The 25,675-nt window shown below is 41.1% G+C and overlaps 1 protein-coding gene across 2 annotated transcripts in view; it reads right to left on the reverse strand.

The window, feature by feature from the left end:
- Positions 1-12,838: 12,838 nt before the first annotated feature.
- Positions 12,839-25,675, reverse strand: part of CEP83 (centrosomal protein 83) — a 54,967-nt gene continuing 42,130 nt past the window's right edge. For both annotated transcript variants that reach the window (XM_044280515.1, XM_044280516.1), the window contains 9 exons: positions 25,154-25,268; positions 24,321-24,465; positions 24,074-24,223; positions 22,021-22,096; positions 20,788-20,945; positions 19,420-19,549; positions 16,760-16,863; positions 13,875-14,058; positions 12,839-13,156 (listed from right to left, as the gene is read on the reverse strand). In XM_044280515.1, the coding sequence (XP_044136450.1) occupies positions 12,977-13,156; positions 13,875-14,058; positions 16,760-16,863; positions 19,420-19,549; positions 20,788-20,945; positions 22,021-22,096; positions 24,074-24,223; positions 24,321-24,465; positions 25,154-25,268 (1,242 nt within the window). In that variant the 3' untranslated portion in view covers positions 12,839-12,976. The remainder of the gene's footprint in view (positions 13,157-13,874; positions 14,059-16,759; positions 16,864-19,419; positions 19,550-20,787; positions 20,946-22,020; positions 22,097-24,073; positions 24,224-24,320; positions 24,466-25,153; positions 25,269-25,675) is intronic.

Genomic DNA, 25,675 nt, shown 5'->3' on the forward strand with positions numbered 1-25,675 from the left:
GTTTCAAGCAGAGTGTCAGCAATGTGCTGATACTCTGCTAACCGCTCGGCCATCCTGGAAATGAGAGAGGGGGCGGGCGGATGATTGCCGTCTGCACCGCCAGCACTGCCAGAGGGGGTTAAAAATGAAAAGATGTGTAATTTTTATATTTCTGATCTCCGCGGTCACAGACCACAGGGATCAGAAACTTCCGAAAGCAGGTTTGAACCGCAGGGCGCCCCCTGGTGGTAAAGATGTAAATGATAATGAAGCTTTATTTTCTGTATCTGCTATTTTTCATGAAGATCTATATGACTTGATCAAACGATTTGAAGAAATGCATATAAGTAGTGTGGAGCAAAGCACAGCTCCAACTCAGTGTTTGAATGTGCAGGAGAATATGATAGGGCTAGAGTGCGTACCACACATTCCAGAGGTGGATATGCAGTACCCACTGGGTTTTATGGTTGCTGGGGAAGTGTCCAATGTGGGGATTAGCGTATCGGTGCCCCTAGAGGTCAGAACTGATAATGATGACACAAGTAATATAAGTGACGCATGTGCCGTGGCCGATAGCAAATCAGAGAAAGAAGCTACCTGGTCAGTGTCTTGCGGAATTAAAGTAGTTGCTAGTAGTAGCCTGTGGGTTTTTTGTCTGTCAGACACTGATGTTGGACGAGAGATTGCAATCTCCATCCTTGTCTATCTCAAATGCGTTTGATGGCGTTGAGGTCAGGGCTCTGTGTGGGCCAGTCAAGTTCTTTCACAGCAAACTCATCAAACCATGCTATTGGACTTGTGATGAAACTGACACTGCACAGCAAGTGCAACACCCCTAACACTACAGGGAGCCTGCCTACAGCAGAATAAATGCCCTGATAACTTTGTGAATTAGTTAACTCTAAGTAGTCCCTATTGGCGGTCTTGCGTTCACTGGTTAGCTGCTAGCAGGTATAGTGAATAGGGCGAGAACCAGATGGTAAATAACATGAAAGCCAAACCAGAAACAAGAATCCATAACTGTAAGAAGCAGAGTCAAAACCAGGAATGACAAACAGAACAATAACAAAAGGTATGACAGTAGTTGGGATAGATGAATCGGGTCGAAAACGCAGGATTTTTTTTTAATTCAGAGAAAACTAGCCTACAGGAACCAGGTTGAAAATACAAAGCTCGAAAAGTGCAGTCCCACAGCATCATTTACGTAGAGCACAAATCTCATCGATTGGCTCTCAAGCCAAGCCTCCTGCCTTTCAGGCCATGTCCTTTCCTACAGTCTGGCATTTGGGGAAGAGATTGTTATAGGACCTTGCTTTGTGCACAGTCATGCTGGAATAGAAAAGGGTCTACCCCATGTTTCCAAAAAGCCAGAACTATAAATTTAAGATTCTAATTCACTGGAAGAAAGTTGCCTAGGCCAACCCTTTAAAAGCGACCCTATAGCATTATCCCAGTTTGCACAATGTAGTCTGTCAGATAATGTTCTACTGGCATTCACCAAACCCAGACTTGTCAATCAGACTGCCAAATAGAGAGAAGTTATTCATCACCCCACAGAACTCATTTCCACTGCTCTAGGGTCCAGGAGCAATGTACTTCACACCGCTTCATTCAACGCTTGTTATTGTGCTTGGTGATGCAAGACGTGCACGAAGCCCCCAGCGAACTGTTTTTATGCTGATGTTAATGCCAGGAAAGGTTTGGAACTGTTTTATGCACTATATACCACTAGGTGACCCCACTAGATCTATGTGGTCTGCCACTGGTTCCTAAGTGTTTCCACTTTGCAATAATACAGGGATCAGCAACCTCCAGCACTTCAGGTGTTTTAAAACTGCAACTCCCAGCATTCACACTTGCTCAGCTGTTCTCAGAACTTCCACAGAAGTGAATGGAGCATGCTGGGAGTTGTAGTTTGACAACAGGAGTGCCAGAAGTTGATAGCTACAGTAATAGCATTTACAGTTTATCGTGGAATATTTAGGAGGGGAGACATTTCACAAACCTGACTTGTTGCAATGGTGCCAGCCTCTTACAGTACCATGCTCAAATAATTAAAGAAACTAACATTGATACAAAAAGTGCTCAAAATATTCAGTAGTCAGGGTTAGGTAAAGGTTCAGATAGCTACGGCTGGGTATGGCCAGACAAGTCTCAAATAAGTCAGTGGGGGGGTTTTAGGTGCAAAGACAGCATATATAACTAAAGGACAAAATAGTGTATTTAGCATATATAACTAATTTCCTAGGAACTCTGACCCTATAGATCTAGTCTTATCAATGGGGAGCACCTCAAGTGGCTGTTGTCGGCGCACGCTCCCTGAGAAGAGCGACCTCCAGCTGGAACCTCGGACCTGTACTAGGTTACACTGTTGCTCACTACACCCTCATAGCCCCAACGCCAAGTTGATTCCCAGATACTCGTAGTGTTCAAGTCAGCTTGTAGTTTATGGATATCTTCCATATACTGAACAGTACTATACAGCTTGATGTCATATACAAAAATAAAAACATTGCAATTAATCCCATCCTCTATATCACTGTAAAGGGAAGTTCCTATATTGGGTATATATATATATGTACACACAGTACAGACCAAAAGTTTGGACACACCTTCTCATTCAAAGAGTTTTCTTTATTTTCATGACTATGAAAATTGTAGAGTTACACTGAAGGCATCAAAACTATGAATTAACACATGTGGAATTATATACATAACAAAAAAGTGTAAAACAACTGAAGAACCTAGAATATGACATATTTTCAAAGTAGCCACCTTTTGCTTTGATTACTGCTTTGCACAATCTTGGCATTCTCTTGATGAGCTTCAAGAGGTAGTCACCTGAAATGGTCTTCCAACAGTCTTGAAGGAGTTCCCAGAGATGCTTAGCACTTGTTGGCCCTTTTGCCTTCACTCTGCGGTCCAGCTCACCCCAAACCATCTCGATTGGGTTCAGGTCCGGTGACTGTGGAGGCCAGGTCACCTGGCGCAGCACCCCATCACTCTCCTTCATGGTCAAATAGCCCTTACACAGCCTGGAGGTGTGTTTGGGGTCATTGTCATGTTGAAAAATAAATGATGGTCCAACTAAACGCAAACCGGATGGAATAGCATGCCGCTGCAAGATGCTGTGGTAGCCATGCTGGTTCAGTATGCCTTCAATTTTGAATAAATCCCCAACAGTGTCACCAGCAAAGCACCCCCACACCATCACACCTCCTCCTCCATGCTTCACGGTTGGAACCAGGCATGTAGAGTCCATCCGTTCACCTTTTCTGCGTCGCACAAAGACACAGTGGTTGGAACCAAAGATCTAAAATTTGGACTCATCAGACCAAAGCACAGATTTCCACTGGTCTAATGTCCATTCCTTGTGTTCTTTACCCCAAACAAGTCCCTTCTGCTTGTTACCTGTCCTTAGCAGTGGTTTCCTAGCAGATATTCTACCATAAAGGCCTGATTCACACAGTCTCCTCTTAACAGTTGTTCTAGAGATGTGTCTGCTGCTAGAACTCTGTGTGGCATTGACCTGGTCTCTAATCTGAGCTGCTGTTAACCTGCGATTTCTGAGGCTGGTGACTCGCATTAACTTATCCTCCGCAGCAGAGGTGACTCTTGGCCTTCCTTTCCTGGGGCGGTCCGCATGTGAGCCAGTTTCTTTGTAGCGCTTGATGGTTTTTGTGACTGCACTTGGGGACACTTTCAAAGTTTTCCCAATTTTTCGGACTGACTGACCTTCATTTCGTAAAGTAATGATGGCCACTCGTTTTTCTTTACTTAGCTGCTTTTTTCTTGCCATAATACAAATTCTAACAGTCTATTCAGTAGGACTAAAAGCTGTGTATCCACCTGACTTCTCCACAACGCAACTGATGGTCCCAACCCCATTTATAAGGCAAGAAATCCCACTTATTAAACCTGACAGGGCACACCTGTGAAGTGAAAACCATTTCTGGTGACTAGCTCTTGAAGCTCATCAAGAGAATGCCAAGAGTGTGCAAAGCAGTAATCAAAGCAAAAGGTGGCTACTTTGAAGAACCTAGAATATTACATTTTCAGTTGTTTCACACTTTTTTGTTATGTACAGGTCCTTCTAAAAAAATTAGCATATTGTGATAAAGTTCATTATTTTCTGTAATGTACTGATAAACATTAGACTTTCATATATTTTAGATTCATTACACACCAACTGAAGTAGTTCAAGCCTTTTATTGTTTTAATATTGATGATTTTGGCATACAGCTCATGAAAACCCAAATTTCCTATCTAAAAAAATTAGCATATTTCATCCGACCAATAAAAGAAAAGTGTTTTTAATACAAAAAAAGTCAACCTTCAAATAATTATGTTCAGTTATGCACTCAATACTTGGTCGGGAATCCTTTTGCAGAAATGACTGCTTCAATGCGGCGTTGCATGGAGGCCATCAGCCTGTGGCAGTGCTGAGGTGTTATGGAGGCCCAGGATGCTTCGATAGCGGCCTTAAGCTCATCCAGAGTGTTGGGTCTTGCGTCTCTCAACTTTCTCTTCCCAATATCCCACAGATTCTCTATGGGGTTCAGGTCAGGAGAGTTGGCAGGCCAATTGGGCACAGTAATACCATGGTCAGTAAACCATTTACCAGTGGTTTTGGCACTGTGAGCAGGTGCCAGGTCGTGCTGAAAAACGAAATCTTCATCTCCATAAAGCTTTTCAGCAGATGGAAGCATGAAGTGCTCCAAAATCTCCTGATAGCTAGCTGCATTGACCCTGCCCTTGATAAAACACAGTGGACCAACACCAGCAGCTGACATGGCACCCCAGACCATCACTGACTGTGGGTACTTGACACTGGACTTCAGGCATTTTGGCATTTCCCTCTCCCCAGTCTTCCTCCAGACTCTGGCACCTTGATTTCCGAATGACATGCAAAATTTGCTTTCATCCGAAAAAAGTACTTTGGACCAGTGAGCAACAGTCCAGTGCTGCTTCTCTGTAGCCCAGGTCAGGCGCTTCTGCCGCTGTTTCTGGGGAATGCGGCACCTGTAGCCCATTTCCTGCACACGCCTGTACACGGGGGCTCTGGATGTTTCTACTCCACACTCAGTCCACTGCTTCCGCAGGTCCCCCAAGGTCTGGAATCGGTCCTTCTCCACAATCTTCCTCAGGGTCCGGTCACCTCTTCTCGTTGTGCAGCGTTTTCTGCCACACTTTTTCCTTCCCACAGACTTCCCACTGAGGTGCCTTGATACAGCACTCTGGGAACAGCCTATTCCTTCAGAAATTTCTTTCTGTGTCTTACCCTCTTGCTTGAAGGTGTCAATGATGGCCTTTTGGACAGCAGTCAGGTCGGCAGTCTTACCCATGATTGCGGTTTGGAGTAATGAACCAGGCTGGGAGTTTTTAAAAGCCTCAGGAATCTTTTGCAGGTGTTTAGAGTTAATTAGTTGATTCAGATGATTAGGTTAATAGCTCGTTTAGAGAACCTTTTCATGATATGCTAATTTTTTGAGATAGGAATTTGGGGTTTTCATGAGCTGTATGCCAAAATCATCAATATTAAAACAATTAAAGGCATGAACTACTTCAGTTGGTGTGTAAAGAATCTAAAATATATGAAAGTCTAATGTTTATCAGTACATTACAGAAAATAATGAACTTTATCACAATATGCTAATTTTTTTAGAAGGACCTGTATATAATTCCACATGTGTTAATTCATAGTTTTTGAGAATGAGAAGGTGTGTCCAAACTTTTGGTCTGTACTGTGTGTATATGTATGTATGTATGTATATATATATATATATATATATATATATATATATATAATGTAGAGAAAAGAAGGCAGCACTCCAATGGAAAGTGAAAAAGTGGACGGTTTATTCACTCATCAGCTCAGCGACGTTTCGGCTCTCACTATGGAGCCTTTTTCCAGCTGAGTAACATGTGCCAAATTACATCTATATATAGTGCAAACAATTAATCAGGTACAAATTGATGTAAAATATAATAAAGTGCAAATGCATACATATTACAACCATAATATCAAGTTGATCAATGTGACAAAGTAATTCAAAGTAACAGCATTATAAATATATTCATAAACGTTTCGTGCTGTGAAGGAAACGATACAAAATCGCAAAAACTTCATAATTGTTAATTAAAAGTGATCAGTGAACATATGTGTAAAATATAGAAAATTAAAACCTTAGAATGAATCACATCAGGCATGGTGGACGTGATGGGAGCTTGTTGGCGTCCGGAAAGGAACACGGCGCATGCGCCGTAACCGCCGCTATCGCGAGATTCACAATTATAATACAAGAGGTAGAAACCACATCAAAGATGGCCACTATAGAACATAACTTCAGGGCGCATGCGTGTGCCGGAACACCGCCCATAGAATTTTGACAGGTACTATTATAGTACACGAGCGCCGCAGCAAAAAGCAGAAAGGGCTGATGGAGACATCAGGGGCCGGCGGGTCAACGTCGGTCACCAATGGGGTATCTGTATTTACATGGTGGTACGGTTATCACACCGTCATCACCAAGTAATCCAGAATTACAGCGCATCCGCTCCATGGCCCTCAAAGCAGTGTAGCGGAATCCATGTAAAGAAACCACCATCTGCCAGAGGGGCATGGAAAAAGCTGCATCGGGGCTCATAATATATCAATATCATATTTGTATAATAGGGCAGTAGCCGTCAGCGTGGGTGCAACCAGAGTCCCAGGAGGGGCTAGGGTTACACAACCTCGCAGACAACAACTGTCCAAGAGTATCCATAATACATACTGTAAAATACAGAGAAATAAACAAGTGAATAGAGGTCGCCAACAAGATTCCTACAGTCATCGCCAGATGTGAACATTTGTATGCTGTATTTCAGAATCATATCCTACAAAAAGAGAAGGAAAAAGAAGAAAATATTTTCTGTTATTGTATAGCACATGTAGTTCTCCACATACATTATCAGACAAAGAGAGAAAGAACATAAAGCATGACTAGACAATCCTAAACTCTACATTTAAACCATGCGGCTTGAGGGTGCCAAGTGTGTAGATCCAGTAGAGCTCGCGTTTTTTTAAAAGTTTTACTCGGTCACCACCTCGCCTAGAGAGAGATATCTGCTCCAAGATTCTAAACCGCAGATCATTCTGTGTATGTTTGGCTTCAGTAAAGTGTTTAGATACAGGGAGATCCATTTTTTGTTTTCTGATGGAGAACCTATGTTGATTGAGACGAGTCTTGACGTCCCATGTCGTCTCCCCGACACATAGGAGGCCACATGGGCACGTCAATAAATAAACAACATAAGAGGAGTCACATGTTAGGTACTGTCTGATCTTAAACCTCTGACCAGAGGTAGGGTGCACAAAAGAATCGCCTCTCTGCATCAATTTACAATTGATGCAGTTGTAACAGGGATAACACCCTTTGCGGGTGGAGCCAAAGTAGCTTTCGCATGTCTCCCTGTTGGAGCCAATATCTGATTTGACCAGTCTATCACCTAGATTGGGACTACGTCGATAGGAGCATAGGGGTGGTAGTTTAAACTCTTGCACTTTATCAAAGTTGCTAGTAAGAATTCGCCAATGCTTTTTAATTATAGCAGCAATTTTGCCACTATTGGTGCTGAACTCCGATATAAACGGAATTCGGGCCTGGGAACATTTATGGTTACCAAATCCCTCTCTGATAACATCTCTGGTGAGTGGTTTGACTCTATTAATCTGATCATGGATCAGTTTTTTAGGGTACCCGCGTGTCTGAAATTTGGATCCCATTTCTTGCAATCTTTTATCAACTGTAACTGGATCTTGGACAATTTTTTTGACCCTTAAAAGCTGACTAAAGGGAAGAGACCTAATCATAGGCTTAGGGTGATGACTGTCATAACGTAACAACGTATTTTTATCTGTCGGTTTCACATATAAATCCGTCACTAATTTGTCATTGTGGATGCTAACTTGAGTATCCAGAAATTGCAAAGAGGTCGCTGAATGTAAACTTGACGCTAGGGTCAATTGAATTAAAAAAACTGTGGAACGCGATGAGGTCCTCCGTGGCGCCGACCCAAACCAGGAAAATATCATCGATGTAGCGCCACCACCCCAGCACATGGCTGAAGTGGTGGCTCACATAGACGACAGACTCCTCAAGATGTGGCATGTAAAGATTTGCATAAGTCGGCACCACGCTGGACCCCATCGCAGTCCCACGTAACTGTAAAAAGAAATCATCCTGAAATAGGAAATAATTTCTAGTTAAAATGAACCTCAACAAGGAAATCAAAAAACGTTGACAGATGATACTATAGTCGGTTTTATGTAGAACCTGTTCAACAGCCTGTATGCCCAGTTTATGTTCTATAGAGGTATAAAGGCTTACCACGTCGAAAGACGCCAATAATGCCCCCTGTGGAATGTGTATATATATATATATATATATATATTAGTAGTAAATAACTGACTGTAAACTTTATTTGTTTTAATAAATATATTTTATTGTTATAATACAGTATATAGAGTCTTCAGCCACCGCCGCAGTTCAGTATAGGCATGCACGCAGTTCAGGAAAGTTAAAGAAACAGGTAGAAATAGGTTATGCATATCCACTAATATTATTAATATCAATCCCAAATATGAATAATTAATATTTCCTATAACAACCACTAACAAAAAATTAAAATAATAGGGGACCTATTCTTTCCCATATGTTTATAGACATGGACTGCTTGTCTACGTGCTGGATTTTATACACCTGTACTAATGGGACTAAATAAAACATCTGAATGCAAGGATTAAGAGGTGTGTGTCCCATAATTTTTGTCCATATAGTGTAGGTGCTGCAGTAGTTTAGGCAGAGGTGCTATGTACTATCATTTTTTAACTGTGTAATGGCTTGGATGTATGGCTTAAAGGACATGACTGAATCAAAGGTTATCAAAAGGAAGATGAGCTATTAGGCTACTTTCACACTGGCGTTTCTGGGTCCGCTTGCGAGATCCGTTCAGGGCTCTCACAAGCGGCCCAAAACGGATCAGTTTAGCCCCAATGCATTCTGAATGGATAAGGATCCGTTCAGAATGCATCAGTTTGCCTCCGATCAGTCTCCATTCTCTGGAGGCGGACACCAAAACGCTGCTTGCAGCCTCCATTCCGCTCTGGAGGCAGACACCAAAACGGCTCCGTCCTGACTTACAGTCAATGGAGACAGATCAGTTTTCACTGACACAATATGGTGCGATTGAAAACGGATCTGCCTCCCAGTTTAAGTAAAAACGGATCCGTTTGCATTATCATGCATTATTCATGTTAATGCAAACGAATCCGTTCTGAACGGATACAAGCGTTTGCATTATAGGTGCGGATCAGTCTGTACAGATACTAGACGGATCCGCACCTAATGCAGGTGTGAAAGTAGCCTTAGCTGTAATTGATAGATCTAGTAAGGGGGTAGAGTATCATAAATGGAAAGATAATAGGTCAGATTTACAAATATCGTAGACAGGCTGTCTAGACATGCAGCAAATCTTTCACAGTGGCTCATGGGAACTGTACAGTTTCCATGGGGTGTATATCTGTCGCATATTGAGGCGCAAAGGTTATTGGTGCAGCAATCTGCGACTTTTTCCCGTTCATGCCAGGTCTAAAAAAAAGGAGTGTGTGATTATGTAACCTCAGTATTTTCTGACGGACAAGAATAGCAGGGCTGTGGAGTCGGTAGATAAATGCTCCGACTCCTCAGGTTTTTTGTACTTCCGACTCCTCTGTATTTAATATGCGAATGTATTTTATACATTCCTTGAAGGAAAGAAAGAAGTTCTTCTAAGCTCTTCTAGCACAGAGAGGTAGTTGGGCAGAAGCTGCTGCCTTCTCCTTTGTGTGCTGATCTTCTGCTGAAGATAGGGCAGTGGGAGGATCCAGGAAGGGACATTTATTTTAAAACATGATTTCCCTAGAAGAATCCCATAGTCATGTTTAAAGTTTAAAGGGACACTGACAGGGCCAATAAGCATATTGAGGTATATATATGGCACTACAGGTCTTATAATGGGTATTACAATCATATAAGTATCCCCCCTGTCCACATTATACATACAGTAAACTTTTATAACCTGCTCCAACGGTCGTCAATCTGCCCAAGGGGCGGTGTTTCACCTCTCTTGCGCCCAGCCAGCCTCCCCAACTGCCGCTTTGAAGCGCCGCCCAGCTCATGAATATTCAGTTTGCTGGGCGGCTTCTGCGGTCCCCGCTCTGAAGCGCTTCGCTTAACAGTGCCCGGCGCATGCGCCGGATCTTGTGAAGTCCGGTACAGTAAGCGCCGCCCAGCTCATCAATATTCACTTCGCTGGGCGGCGCTTACTGTCCCCGACTTCACAAGAGCCGGCGCATGCGCAGGGCACTGTTCAGCGCAGCGCTTCAGAGCGGGGACCGCAGAAGCCGCCCAGCAAACTGAATATTCATGAGCTGGGCGGCGCTTCAAAGCGGCAGTTGGGGGAGGCTGGCTGGGCGCAAGAGAGGTGAAACGCCGCCCCTTGGGCAGATTGAAGACCGTTGGAGCAGGTTATAAAACTTAAAGTTTACTGTATGTATAATGTGGACAGGGGGGATACTTATATGATTGTAATACCCATTATAAGACCTGTACTGCCATATATATACCTCAATATGCTTATTGGCCCTGTCAGTGTCCCTTTAAGATAACATTCTGAGTTTACACGTTTTATAGCCTTAGCTGAATGACAGCAGTTTTTCCAATGGTTTACAGCTTCAGTCTTGAACTATTGACCCTCCATTCCCTTCACTTATACAAGTGTCTCTAGTCCTGCAAAACACATATTTACTTAATCCCTTATCAGTGAGAGGCGAGGCTAACCATGGGCATTGTGTTCCCTGTAACATCAGAACACAACACAATGGAAAGTATATGTATTGCCACTCCTAATTGTGCATTGCGTGCCATATAGTGAAGCATATGAAAAGCATGCTTCTTCACATCACTGAACGAGTTTGTTTTGCGGTTACGTGAGGCACTGCATGCATTGGCCTTTATTCTTACAGTAGAGAAGTCATTAATTATAACTGTTTATGAATTCGGACATTTAAACTTGCTTTTTTTATTTTTTTATTCCAATTTAAATTTAGTAGGAGTCGGAGTCGGTTCATTTTTTGCCGACTCCGACTCCAGGTACCCAAAATTGACTCCGACTCCTCGACTCCGACTCCACAGCCCTGAAGAATAGTTCAGTTCTATGAAGGGACAGCTGTTCCGTTCCGTAAAATACGGAATGCACAAGGATTTGAATTTTTTGCAGATCCGTTTTTTTTTTGTGGACAGCAAAATACATACGGACGTGTGCATGAGCCCTAACTCAGAGGCTCACTTGGCTTTCTACCTTGGTCTAAAGTCTCTATGGCCTGTGTTGGATAAGCCTTCATTATTTCCCAGAGTTCTCCTGCCAATCCACAGGGTAGCTATACAGCCCTGGTCTGCTACTAAGGAGGTCCACGCCTTCAGGAATATATATTAGTGCTGAGACCCCTTCTTTGGGACAATCTCATGATCCCACCTTTGATCTCCTCCCCAGATTCTCAATTCTGGAAATCACATGGAGTCCGTTGTCTTGGTGATGTTTACCAGGATGGCACCATACGTACATTTAACCACCTCCAGTCTAAACACCAGCTCCCTAGAGCCGCTTTTTACCACTACCTGCAGCTCAGGCATGCCCTAAATGCCCACTTTCCTGGGACGCAGGTAGCCGTATCCACCTACCCCCTTTTAGGAATATTTTGGTCCCAGGGACCCCGAGGCTTCATTTCAGCCTTGTATACCCACCTACTCGACACTAAACTGAACCCAACTCACCTCAATGTAATGGATAAATGGAGAGCCATGATCCCTGATGTATCAAATGAGGATATCTCAGACATCTTGGAGTCACGTCTTGGGGTCTCCCCAGCTATCAATAACCAATTTATTCAGCTTTGTATCGTACATCAGAGCTAACCATCTCCCTCCCAATTGTATAGAATGGGAAGCCTCTCCCACAGTAATTGTCATCGGTGCTCTGAAGAAAATGCAAACTTTTGGCACCTAATCTGGGACTGCTGCTATATCAAAAGGTTCGGGCAGGATGTCAATGATCTATTATCTACACTGGTGAACCTACCTCTACCAGTCCACCCTACTATATGTTTATTTGGCATCCTTCACTATACTAAGATATTTCTGAAAGAAGCACTATTCTTGGCACGAAAAGCCATTGCACTTCGATGGATGGGAGATAGGTGCCCAACTCTCAACCAATGGAAAACTTTAGTGAACACTATTATCCCATATGAACACGTTGTATATAAACAGAGGTTGCGACTCTAAGTGCAACATGATCTGGGGATCATGGTGCTCCTCATCTTTGACGCAGTACTCTGTACAAACGTTCATTAGTACATTGAATGCCTTGTCACGTCACATCACGCTCTGCTGATACTCAGATATAATATGTGGTTCTCTGGATAATATCATGTATCTCTACTGTAAATCCCTATATATATATATATATATATATATATAATGTTTTATGAAACAGAAAAATGTTGTAATTGTTTTATTTGACCTTTTCAATAAAAAAAAAGAAAAGTTGCGTGGTATATGGGCAGGCCCGTCTCGCCTGTTTTAGGTGTAGAAAATGGTTTGAATCTACACCAGTAAGGGAGCTGGCGTAGATTTAGACAGAAGGCGGGTATGCCTAGGTTATGTAGAGGCCATCGCCACCGCCAAGGGTATTAAGACTGGCATCTGAAACGCTGGTTTTAATAAATGACCCCCACAGCTCTCAAAAGGGACATATATCAGAAACACGCAGAAACAGCTTTGCGTAAAATTCGTTTAATGTTATCACAGTTTCCTATATGAAATATTTAGCATAGATTTCACATTTTCGATATCTGTAGAAGGTTCACACTCTAGTGCCTGCAACAATAAATACGTTGAACGGTCTGAAAACCTTGCTACCCTGTTTCACTAAGCTCTTCTTCCTCCCGATTCCTTTGCTGGTGCACAGAGCTGAGGTTTTCAGTCTTGCTACGTTCTGCAGGAGGACCAAGTTCTTCCAGTTGCTTCTCCTGAGTCATTTCTAGTTCCTCAAGTCTTTTTCGTAACATAGAAATTTCTCTTTGATGCTGTTCCTCCTGGAAATGGATCAAATACAAAATTTCGGTATATCTGTTTTACAGTGGCCAGATATTACATGCATGAGAATGAACATATGCATTAATTTCCACTAACACATACTAGTAGGACACTGCATACTTAGACCTTGGCTTTTTTTTTTTGTGGATAGCAGAATGTGCGCATGTCCAGTTTTCAGACCACTGTGCCAAGACGAGCACATTTGCTAGAAAAACTATTGGGGTCATTTATCAAACTGGTATAAAGTAGGAATCTGATTGGTTTCTATGGGCAACTAAGCCAGTTCTACTTTACACCAGTTTGATAAATGACCCCATATCACTTGTGCATTACTCCAAACTGAAGCTTGCGTAGCATAAGCTTTTTTTCCTTTATTAAGAGACAATGGGAGGGTGTGCAGTGCAGAACAGAGCCATTTAAAGGACCCCTGTATCCCAGGGTCTTAAAACATGGGACCTCTGGCTTTGTTTTCAGCACTTTTCTAGTTAGGAAAGTGTCAAGCATTTTTCATGAATGAATCAAGCTTTGCAGTATCCAGAAGCCTTCCCACACATTCGTACATGTCAGGAAATGTGCTGCAAGACTTCAGAAATATGTGGCTTGGCTTAGGACTATATTTTTATAACCATTAAGGTTATCTGGTGGTTCTGGAGAATAAATGTGTACTGCTGCTGTCAGCCGCATTGAAAAACACACATCTTTGAGATTACTAGTTACCTGCGCATTTTGAAAAGAAAACGCCTCTGGAACGATTGTGGATGACAGGTAACTGCTTGGATTCAAGAACCCAGAGGCTCCAACATTTGGACCAAGTATTAAAGTGCGGAATTCGTTATGTCGTCGCTGAAGATCCTTCATTCTTTTCTGAAGACGTACATGGTCTTCTTGGGGTATATTCTGCCTATAATAGGGGTGGATATTGAGAAGAATTGAACATGTCTGGTCACAGGATACAGCTGCAGAACACTTGGATTGTTCATTAGGACGTGCTTCAGAAAGAAGGGCAGTAAAACACATTGCCAATTCTCTGTGCTCTGACTGACACAGTTACTTGTTATACTGCACAAGGATGGAGTGTGCATACCAGTAACAGTACTGGAAAGAGGAAGATTGCAGGAAGTTCACATACCAGTAACAGTACTGGAAAGAGGAAGATTGCAGGAAGTTCACATACCAGTAACAGTACTGGACAGAGGAAGATTGCAGGAAGTTCACAGTGGTGATGCAGAGGCTGCTCATCCTTTTAAAAGGGATGGCCACTTTATTACAATTTTATACCAGGGAATATTACCAAGCATTATATCTCACTTACTCATATGTCCATTACAAGTTCTGGGCTGTTTTAACGATTTATGAATCCCCCACAGCGAAACATACTCCCCCCCCCAAATCCCAGTCCAGTAATAGAGTGGCCAAACCCTTTGACTTTTTTTAAATTTCTTACTTCTATACTGATGCTGTACTAGTGAGAATTAGTAATTACAATTCCTGTGGAGATTTCTGTCTGGGATAGTCATGGAGTAGCTTGGGGATCTAAAACATTCACATCTATGTACACAAACATCTGCCACTACTGAGGGCAGTTATGATCATGACATTAATGTCAATTCAAGTCGAAAAATGGGCAGCACTCCATAAAATAAAAATAGAAAAAAAGTTTATTCACCCAAGCAGGACATGCGACGTGAGTTTTGGGGTCTTCACCCTGTCACCTAAAGCTGGAAGTACTGCCTCGTTATTTGTAAGGTACATATCGTGGCGGAGAAGCAGACCTCTGTGAGGAGTTGCACCCGGTCTGACTGTGCTGCTGCTATATTTGTGAGTTTATATATATATATATATATATATATATATATATATATATATATATATATATATATTATATATTATATATTAAAACACTACAGTCCCATAGTCTGGGGCTGCAGCTTATATACTGTTGTACACTAAAGAACATTTTATGAAATGTCACTGTGATGTCAGAAGATTTATGAAAGAACATCTACACTTTAGGTAAATTAAAATGTATGCTTTAAGAAATCAGCATCAATACAAAAGAAGAAAAAAAAAAATAGTGGATCAGGAACATGGATCAAAGGTCAGAGTATCTTAGATATTCATATGATCTAATGTGTTTGAAAACTGTTAACAAATGAAAGGTCATATGTCAGCAGTGTATAGTGTAAGCAACGCAGAGTACTCATTTGCATTCGGACACTGTGCTTCCACATACCAGAAGTAAAATGAATTGAGAGGACTCCACTTTGAATCCTCTCCATTATGTGAGTGAGCTTCAGGAGTCCTCCCAATGTATTTTACTGCTGGTTTGTGGGAGCACTGTGTCGGAATGCAAGTAAGCATTCCCCGTGTAATAACAATTCTGGAGCATCTATTCTTATGTCTGTATGTTGTCCCATTCCTCTGTTATTTCTACTAGAAGTGATGACTGAATTGCTAGCAGTCTGCAGTAAGGGTACAGAGGGAGGTAACCAGTTGGGGGGGGGGGGGGGTACCTGCACAGACTCACTCTATCCAATCAGTGCTGCCATTGTCAGTCTGTGCAGGTACACCCCCCCCCCCCAAATGGTTACCTCCCTCTGTACCCTTACTGCAGACTGCTAGCAATTCAGTCATCACTTCTAGTAGAAATAACAGAGGAATGGGACAACATACAGACATAAGAATAGATGCTCCAGAATTGTTATTACACGGGGAATGCATGGAGCTAATAAAACAGACATGTCAGGAGTGGTGAAAGGTCCTCTTTAAGCTATGATAAGGATACTCTCTCATCTTTGGGGGTATAAGAACCTATTGTTTGAGAGTAACATTACCATTTGCCATGTAACCACCATACTATCCAAGACCACCCAGCTTTCCACAATCAGCCTGATTTTTCAATCTACTCTGTAGACTGGTCTGTCACACATACACATTAAGGCCTTTACAAGAACAATTGTCCCAAGAATTTATTTCAGTTGTCAGATTCCAAAAGAGGTGGACCATAATTACTACTCTGGCTGTCGTTTGCTATGGGTTCTAGGCGAAACGGCAAGTAGCACTAGAAATAAGGTACACGATTTGTTTAAGTACTGCACTATATGTTTTGAAATAAACCAATTTATTACATTTCTGCTTGTCTTAAAATGTCATATTGTACAATTTTGTTGGCAACATTTCAGAATGTAAAAAAGATCTTGTGGATGGACTACATTGGTAAACAGCTTATCTGTTCACTTTCTGCTCAATAAAATAAAAACCTCCCGGAAAACACTTTAGTTGTCAAATCCCAACAATATTTAACAGATTGACAAACTGACTGTCTGAGGATCAATGCAAGGCTCTGATAGTTTGGATTTTAATCAACGGTATTTTTTTTTTCTCCTCGCATAAACAGCTATAAAAAGGTATTCAGCAACTGCCTATCTCCCTCTACATACTGAAATGACAAGCAAGTTGGCTGTCTTGAACATAAATGTTTATTGAGAATGATGGATGTTGGCAGAGCAATCGTCTGCATGACTAAGCCAGCATAAGGCCACACATATTGGTTGCCAGGTACGGTGCAATGGCACAGACAAAAATAAATAAAATCAACTCACCTATTTAACACAGATTTTTCAGTCTCAAGTTCCTCTTTCTTTGCCTCCAAGAGCTCAATTTTTTCTTTCAATTTTCTGCATCTGTTCTCATGTATATGTTTTCTCTGCATGAGTAAAGAAAGTGTTACAATCATTACGTACAAAGTCTGGAACAACCCAGATGGTGCAAATATTAAAAAGATGCAGATTTTATTTCAAGTGATGTGCATCAAAGTGTAACTGTCAAGTTTTAATGAAAAAAATCCATTTTAGCATATGTTACTGCTGCAGCAGCATTATGCATAAAGCAATCTTTAGTTTCTTCAGTTACCACTGTTTTCCTTGAGTTTTCCCCTTGGTTACGGCTGTTTTGAACCCTACAATATGAGGAACTTCTCAAGATGGCTCCTCTGCCAGTTCTCTGAGGCCAAAACGGCTTTCCTTCACTTCACATACACACTTGCTGTAGCCAGCAGCTCCCTGCCAGCCAATCAGATTGGATTACTGAGAGACACGCCTCCTCACTCTGAAGCTTAATGCAGGCATGCAGTGTGGAGGATCACCACTAGAGATGAGCGAATTTCCGGTTATGAAATTTGTTTGCGATTCGTTTACTGGTAAAAGGTGAATTGCATTATGGATTCTGTTACCACGGACCATAACGTAATTCTATGACGGAATGCCTTTAGAGGCATTCAGTTATTCATTCCGTCATAATAGAGGACTATGGGCTGCAAAATGGATCTGTCCCGTTCCCGTTATGCAGGAGAGAACTCCCCTGCATAACTGAAACGGAACGGATCCGTTTTGCAGCCCATAGACTTCTATTATGACGGAATGAATAACGGAATGCCTCTAAAGGCATTCTGTCATAGAATTGAGTTATGGTCTGTGGTAACGGAAGTCATAACGCAATTCACCTTTTACCAGTAAACGAAGCGTGAACGAATTTCAAAATATGAAATTCGCTCATCTCTAATCACCACTCTGTCTTCTGTTTACACTAAAGGGAAGACAGACAAGCCATAGCAACGGTCTTTCAAGGGATCAGTAGAAAGGGACAGGGGACAATAATGAAGGCTATTATTATAAGGTAATTACAGATCTTTTGACAATCAATCATTGACAGATGAACTCAGGTATAGCCTAGCTCTAATAAACTAGCAAAATAAAAAAATATGAGAGTTACACTTTAAATATTGGTGGTTTATGCCAGTGTAATTAAGTCTTCTGCACACAGCTTAAAACCATAAATATGCTTTTTAAAAGACTGGATAAGGGCATGTTCACACATGGCACGTTTGTTGCAGAAACAGTTGAATATGGTTTGTAAAAATACATGCTACAGAAAAAACCCAATTATATATTACCAGATTTCATTCGCAGAAATCTCTACATGAATTCTGTCCTTCAGTGAACATACTCTTATCAGCCAAAAAGATGCAAATAGCTTATCATGGTATTTCCATTACAGAACTGATTTATAGGTCTTAAAGGTTTTTCGCAGCCTACAGATACTGTTGTCCTATTCTCTGGATAGGACATGAATATCAGATCGGTGGGGGTCTGACACATGCAAATGCTTTATTTTTTTTATACATATCTGTGGATGGCTTTTTGCAGCTGAGAGTTGGTCGGGCCCCCTTCCCTTACTGATCTGATATTGATGTCCTAGCCTGAGGATAGGTCATCATCATCTACAGACTGAAAAATGTTTTAATTTGTATACTAAATCTTTTAAAAAATGCTCAGAAACTAGTGTTTCCACATGTGATGATGGATCACTATTAAGTCCAATACAGATTTCCGGCATGGCTCCCCACTTTCATAAACAGGAATAACACAATGATTCCACACAAGATTTGTTGAGAAATACCTGATGTTACATGACATCATCTATCTCATAATTAAAATCTGATTGAAGCAGTGCTGACCAACAAGATATATTGGTGTCCAGTGATTTAAATGGGTATTAGGAGTCCCCCCCCCCCCCTCACAGCAGAGATATACTTTAAGAAAAATGTAGGATGGGTTAATGTCCTATGTTGCCCATTATCTGACTAACATCTAATACGGATGAAGTGGAGGTAAGGTGAAGCTGTACTCCACCAACAGCACATATACATACGTGAATATATAACATCTATATTTAAAGTAAAAATTGCCTCTTTGCTTCCCTAACTTATAGACCGCATGCAAAACCCAGACGATCAAGTCCTTTAGAGCGTCAGGGTTAAGTTAGGCAGGGACTAGGTACAAGTTCCAGTTGAGGTCTCAAAACGGCTGCTCTGCTTTTGTGGGTGTCAGGGCTTAGCAATCATTATTTGGACACCAGTCCGAAAGATTTTAGGGCAAGTATGAGATCCCTCCGATATCAGCACTCAATTTCATGCCCTTAACTACACCCACCCAGAATATCATTGAGTTGATTTGCTTATGCACCCGCTAAAACAGTCAGAAGCAGCACTAGATTTTGTTCAAGCTTTTAATTTTTACCATATTAAAAGTTTTAATCACTACATTTAATCTCTACATGTGAGGGAATGGGGGAACATTAATATTTGAGTCATGCACTGAAGGACTGAACCTTTGGTCTGAGAAGTAGAGATATATACATACATGTAAAGGGAGCCCTTTTGACAATGAGAATCTAAATCTGTAAAAGGTAGGAATCTAATTACCTTCTTCTGAGCCTCAGCTGCTCTTTGTATTTTCTCTTTAAGATGCTTATATTTTTCTTGTAGCTGAGACAACTCCTCCTGCAATGTGTGTTTTTCTTGTAGCCATTCTACCTGGTTACCTTCTAATTCTCTACACAAAAGAAGGAAAAACTAAGTGGTCAGTCAGAGATATATACACAGACTGCTTCAACTACATTTGTATATAGGAATATCCTTAAAGGGATACTCCGATCTCAGTCATTCATGGCTTAGAACAGAATACCAGTTGCACAAAGCACCCAGAGTGGACAGGGCTATAGAAACAGCCAAGCAAGTGTTTCCACAACTGTGCATATGACAGATACTTCATTCTCAGCCATATGAAAAACTAAAAAGGTAGAAATAACCCTTTAAATATGCAAAGCAAAAAGCATAAAAATTTAATAAAAAACACTGGGATCCATATGGACAGAAACTTGTGCCCACTTACAATTCATTACAAGGGTAGTATTCGTATGCTTTGGACCATCAAAGGGGCCGCCAATGAAGCTGATCACAGGGTGTCCCTGTCAACGGTTTAGGAACCCAACAAGTGTTTCTAAGGGAAATAAGCATCACACAGTTCCAGCTGAAACCAAAGAGCGGTCTTGGGTCATTCAGAGCAAAAGACTCCCTTTGTAGCCACTCTAATGCTAATAGATGAGTCAAGGCCCAACTCTGTTTTCTCAGACTTTTCAGTCCACACATACTGGAATTTTCCAACCACAGATCTTGACGAAAATCCAGATATTTCTGCGTATTTCACACCTATACATTGAAATTGTGCGACTTGTGAATGGGGTTTCGCGGCAAAGAGTTTGACCCTCACTGCTCTGTTATTGTGAATGCCTATCCTATGACAGGACCATCAATATACTTAAAAACCTATTTAAAGTTTATCACAAAGGTTAAAACGGTTTTCCACAAGGGTGGGACACAGCTTCCAGTACTCCAGCTGATCAGCTGTTTGAAGGACCTGCAGAGCTCAGGAGACCACTGCGGCCTCCTTATACAATAACAAACACAGTGCTATACATCGTATAGTGGCTTTGCTTGGTACTGCAGCCCAATCACAGTCACTTGAATGGGGCACCAAAGCCATGTGACTGATGGACATAACTCCTCAAACAGCTGATAGGGGGGTGTCAGACCCCAAGCTACCAGCTATTTATGACTTATCCAGGGGATTTAAACCCAGAAAACCACTTTAACACTCCAGCTTTGCATCAGGATTTTGGTGCAGGAGCAGGAAGCAATGGAAACATGCATGGCTCATGTCATCTCCTGCAGAAGCATGTATTTGACCATACTGCCGCACAATCCAAATAAAAAAAACTCAAGCAGGCTTACCTTTCTGCATCTTGTTGGACTTTTTCTGCCTGACCTCTAGCACAGCGATTTTCTTGTTTGAGTCGTTCTACCATGTCCCGGAGATTTTCATTAGCACGTAATAAATTGTTTTCTGACTCGGACAGTGACAGTACCTGAGTTTTCAGGTCACTAATTTCCTACATGTAAAACCAAACATGGAACAACTGAAGACTTCTGCTCTGTAAAGTGAACACATTTGACCTCTTCCCACACCACAATATAATAGTAAGTCACAATACGCAGGTTGTTCCTGCAGGGACTGCCATACTATTATGTAAGGGTGCCCACTGTAGCTAACAGTCAGCATCCTGTTGTAATGGCGTGAATCAGAAATAATTCTGATCCTAGTCATTAACCCTTTATATGCCAAGGTCAATAGAGATGGCAGCATCTAAGGAGTGTAACAGAAGTAGAGACTTCCCTAAATTTCCCACATGATTGAATTGCTGTTTTTAACCATTAACACCCTCTAGAAAATTATAATTAAAGCACCCCAAAATGCTATAAAGCTATAAATGTGACTTGTCTAGGAAAAAAACAAGTCCTCATGATGCTACACTGATGGAGAGCTGTTTAGATGTAGCTATTCAATTAACTGAAAGCTTACAATTAATTATTTATTGAAAACTTTAAGACAATAGGAGAATTCTGCTTTGGAATGGTTTGGAGATTCATGTCTGACCATTTTGGTTACATTTTAAAATTTTGCTGAAGGCATTACAACAGGACATATCTAAACCTAATGTTTGGAAACCATTGCCAATGGGATATCAAAGCAGGTCAGCACTCTAAAATAAAAGTTGAAAAACAATTGCTGCAATGAATCTTTTTAAAAACCAAAACAGACCATTTCTATGCATATAATTAGAGTTGAGCAAACCTGCCTTCTGGCAGGTTCGAATTTGGGCTCAGGTTTTTTGTGAATTACGTTATGGATTCCGTTCTAACGGAATCCATCACGTAATGTAATGCCGGCATGCCGCATAATACAAGTGTATGGCCAGCTCCTAGGGTTCCGTTCTGCTGGTAATACACTTGTATTATGATGGCATGCAAAACAGAATGCCTCTAAAGTCAATCCGTTTGGCATGCTGACATTGAATTAAGTTATGGATTCCGCGAGAACGCAATCCATTACGTAATTCACTTAAAACCCGAACTCAAACCTGTCAAAAGGAAGGTTCGCTCAATTCTACATATAATGATAGTTACCCGTTTTAAGTCCACTTCTTCAAGTTTCTCTTTTTTTATTTGCTCTGCATAGGACACTTGATGTTGGAGTTTTGACCTATCAGAGACATGCAAAACAATAAAATACAACCACAGAGATTATTCAAATGCATGATTTACCATCAACCAAACACAATGCAATCAAAAGGGTTGGTTTTGATATTGAAGGTCGAGCCTCAGGATAGGCCAACATACCACACCCCTGCCAATCAGCTACGTGGCCAGGAGTCAGTGCTGGAACTACACAACTGCAATCGTTGTGTATTGGATGGAGTTAGTAACTGTAGCGCTGCTTCCACAGAAGAGGATGGGAGTGGCACTGCAGTATCCATCTTCATCCGCTGCACAATGAATGGAGCTGTGCAGGCTGCAAAAATGTTTTCACAAGAAGCCCCCTTCTATTGTCTGATTCCAGAAGACAGGATTTTAATCATTGAATCTCCAATGCAGTAAGGAAGTAAGAAATGCTATAAGGAAGCATGGGCCATATAGGGGCAGCACTAAAGAAAAAAAATAAGTGAATAATGGGGTTAGCACATAGTTGGGGGATGTAGTAGTGGCACACTGACAAAAGGTCAAATGAGGACCGCTGCTTCCCTGCGTGCATTAACTTTACGAAAGTTGATATAGTGGGCAAAATTTTGCCCAAGCTTTCTTTTGCTTTAATTCAGGTCACTTTCTCTCTCCATGAGCATGTGTTGATGAGAAGGTCTGCAGGGAAACTGTAAGGCCGGCTGCACACGTTGCAGAATATGCACAGTTTTTCTGTGCAGATTCCAATGCGGAAAAAATGCAGTGTATTACAGTAACAGCAAAGTGTATGATATTACACAAATCTCATGTACACTTTGAGAATTTTTTTCTTTACGGAAACTGACCTGCTGTGCAGATTTCCAAAACTGCAGAATGTTAATTTTCTTTGTAGTTTTAGTTGCAGATTTCGCCCTTTTCAATGGGAGCAAAACTGCACCTAATTCGCACCAAAATCTGCAATTAGAAATTGCAGATTTTAGTGCGGATACGATGCAGAAATGCACATAAATCTGCATGGATATTATGTGCATTCACCTGCACTTGTGTGCAGGTGGCCTAAGGGTACATTCAAATGTGGCAGATTGGTTGCAGAAATGTATGTGAAAAATGAAACATTCATTCTGTACATCTGAATGAGGTTTCTGCAGCATGTGCATGTATTTCTGCATGTCCCGTTTGAAATGTAAAGATGTTAGTAGTGTTCCCATCTAATAAATGTTATGGTGCATCATAGGATATGACATAATATTATTACAGTGGACAAAGTTCCTTTCAGTTTTTCCCCAGCTCCATTTTGCTGCAATGAACCCAATGTGCAGGGAACTGCATACAGCTCCATTTAAAAGGGAATGGGTCAGCAGTTCTGACCCTGCTAAGCAGCAGACATCACTAGGTAGGGGTTGGGGAAAGCAGTACAAACATACCTTTTGTGAAGCTTTTCTCATAAGAAGTAATGTGAATATGATGTTTTATTCTGTCAAAGTCTGCTCCTGCAAGCAAATGGAGCTTCACAGTGAAGGGCTCTCTGCATTGAGCTGCTTCACAGCTCCTCAACTCTAGATAAATAGTTGCAGTGATCGCCTGGTTGGATACTACAGCGGTCATTCCCAGAAGAGGGGACCTGAAGCAGCACAATGCAGAGAGCACTTCACAGGGAAACCATGCCCTGGGTTCTTGCAAGAGCACAGTCTGGCAGAATAAAACATGATATTCACACTACTTCTGACAAGAAAAACCACAAAAACTGATGTTTGTACTGTACAGTGCTTAACTAGTACTGTCAGCAGATTAGCATTATCAAAACTGCTGAAAGACTCCCTTTAAATGAGCCGGATCATGAGTAAATAGGAAATGAGTGTGTCACACATGGTAATGATCATACCTGGAAGATTTATTGAATTTAGTTACCACTTTCAGCAGTACCAAGAGGGACTTCAAATGTTTCCCAAAGTAGTGCTCTTTCATTCCTTACTCCACGTGAACAACATTAAAGCCACCTAACCTTAAACTCAGAAGTTCTCTTCTAGCAGATTCCTCTGCTAACTGTGCAATGCAACATTTTTCTTCCATCTGACTGATTTCAGAATTCTTATGTTGCTCTTGCTCTTCTTTATACTTTTCTAGTTCCGTGATTCTGTTTTCCAGTTCAAGCCTAATAGGAAAAACAACCCATGTGAATAAAAAAAAGCCATAGAACAAATATTAATTCAGTAAAGACAACACTCAGATTGGATATTTTTACAGCCTACCTTTCATCTTGCATTATGGCAATTTGTTGAAATCCTGCTTCTTTAGCTGCTTGTACTTTACGTATTAATTCCCGTTCCTTTTCAGCCAGTAACTCTTTCTGGTGGTCCATTGATGCTTTAAGAATTTCATTTTCTGTCTCTAGTGCTGAAGATTGAAAACTTGACATAATTAATTATGCTTTAAAAACAACTGAATGGAGGGCATTTACTAAAGATCAGTGTTTCACTCATCAGTCTTAATAAAAAGTCCACTGACCAATTTATTAAGAGGTGCACGTCTTTTAATAAATTTGTCTGTCTGTGCACCAGAAACTAAGCTCAGCCTACTTTTTTAAGTGTCGAGAGTGGCGGAAAACACAAAACAGCTGCAAAATTTTGGGCAAAATTTGCTACTTTTTTTATGCCAAATATTTGGTGTCAAACTTTTGTAAATCAGCCCAAATATATATCAAGGCTTCAGCAACACATTTAATCTGAAAACTAAAAGAGGAAATTAGATGACCTATTTTCAGTTTTCTTCAAATTTTCATTACATATCATTACTGCAGAAAAAATTATAATATATAAATATATGTATTCCAAAATCATATAGATAACTTTTCAAAATTATGGTAAAAAATAAATAAATGGTCTTCTGTAGAGATGGTCCACAAAAAGAGGGGGCTCATATGCAAAAAGGAAATTAACCTGGTATTATCTGGTGGAGTATCAGATTCACCACCGATGCCACGTAGGGACAATAAGTAGAATATAGGTGCCATTTACACTATGAAAAGTATTATACAACAAGATAACAGACAAAATATATTTTTAAGCTACAAGAGATTTATTACCATCAAGCTGACTTTGAATCCTGTCTTTGTCTTTTTTAGCGTCATTGGTTGTTCTGGTAGCTTCTAATTTTATATTGTCAATTTCAATTTTTTGGGAATGTTTGAGCTCTTCAATCTAAATGTTAAGAAATACAAAAAGATTATAAAAAGATTATTAAAAGCTGAAGGTTAGCATGACTTCAGATTAAGGCCTTATTCACACGTCCATGATGACTTCTGTGACAAGAGGGTCAGTGGTTCATTCATGAGGTCTGTGAATGATTTGTGTTCAGAGCTGTCCCACTGAAGTGAATGGGACGGCAGCGTTGTAATTACACTGCTTGCCGCTGCAATGTCAACAGCCAGCAGGTAAACAGTGAAGAGAACATAGCGCTTGTATGAGCACTGCATTCTCTTCATACAGCTGATCGGCAGAGGTGTCAGCAACTGGGCCCCTGCCGATCTGACACGGATAACCTATCCTGAGGAGAGCAGAGGGCCCATGCACAGGACAGCCAGCCTCAGGAGTAATAGACAGGACGC

The sequence above is a fragment of the Bufo gargarizans genome, chromosome 2 (genome assembly GCF_014858855.1).
Source record: "Bufo gargarizans isolate SCDJY-AF-19 chromosome 2, ASM1485885v1, whole genome shotgun sequence".
Classification (NCBI taxonomy): Eukaryota; Metazoa; Chordata; class Amphibia; order Anura; family Bufonidae; genus Bufo; species Bufo gargarizans.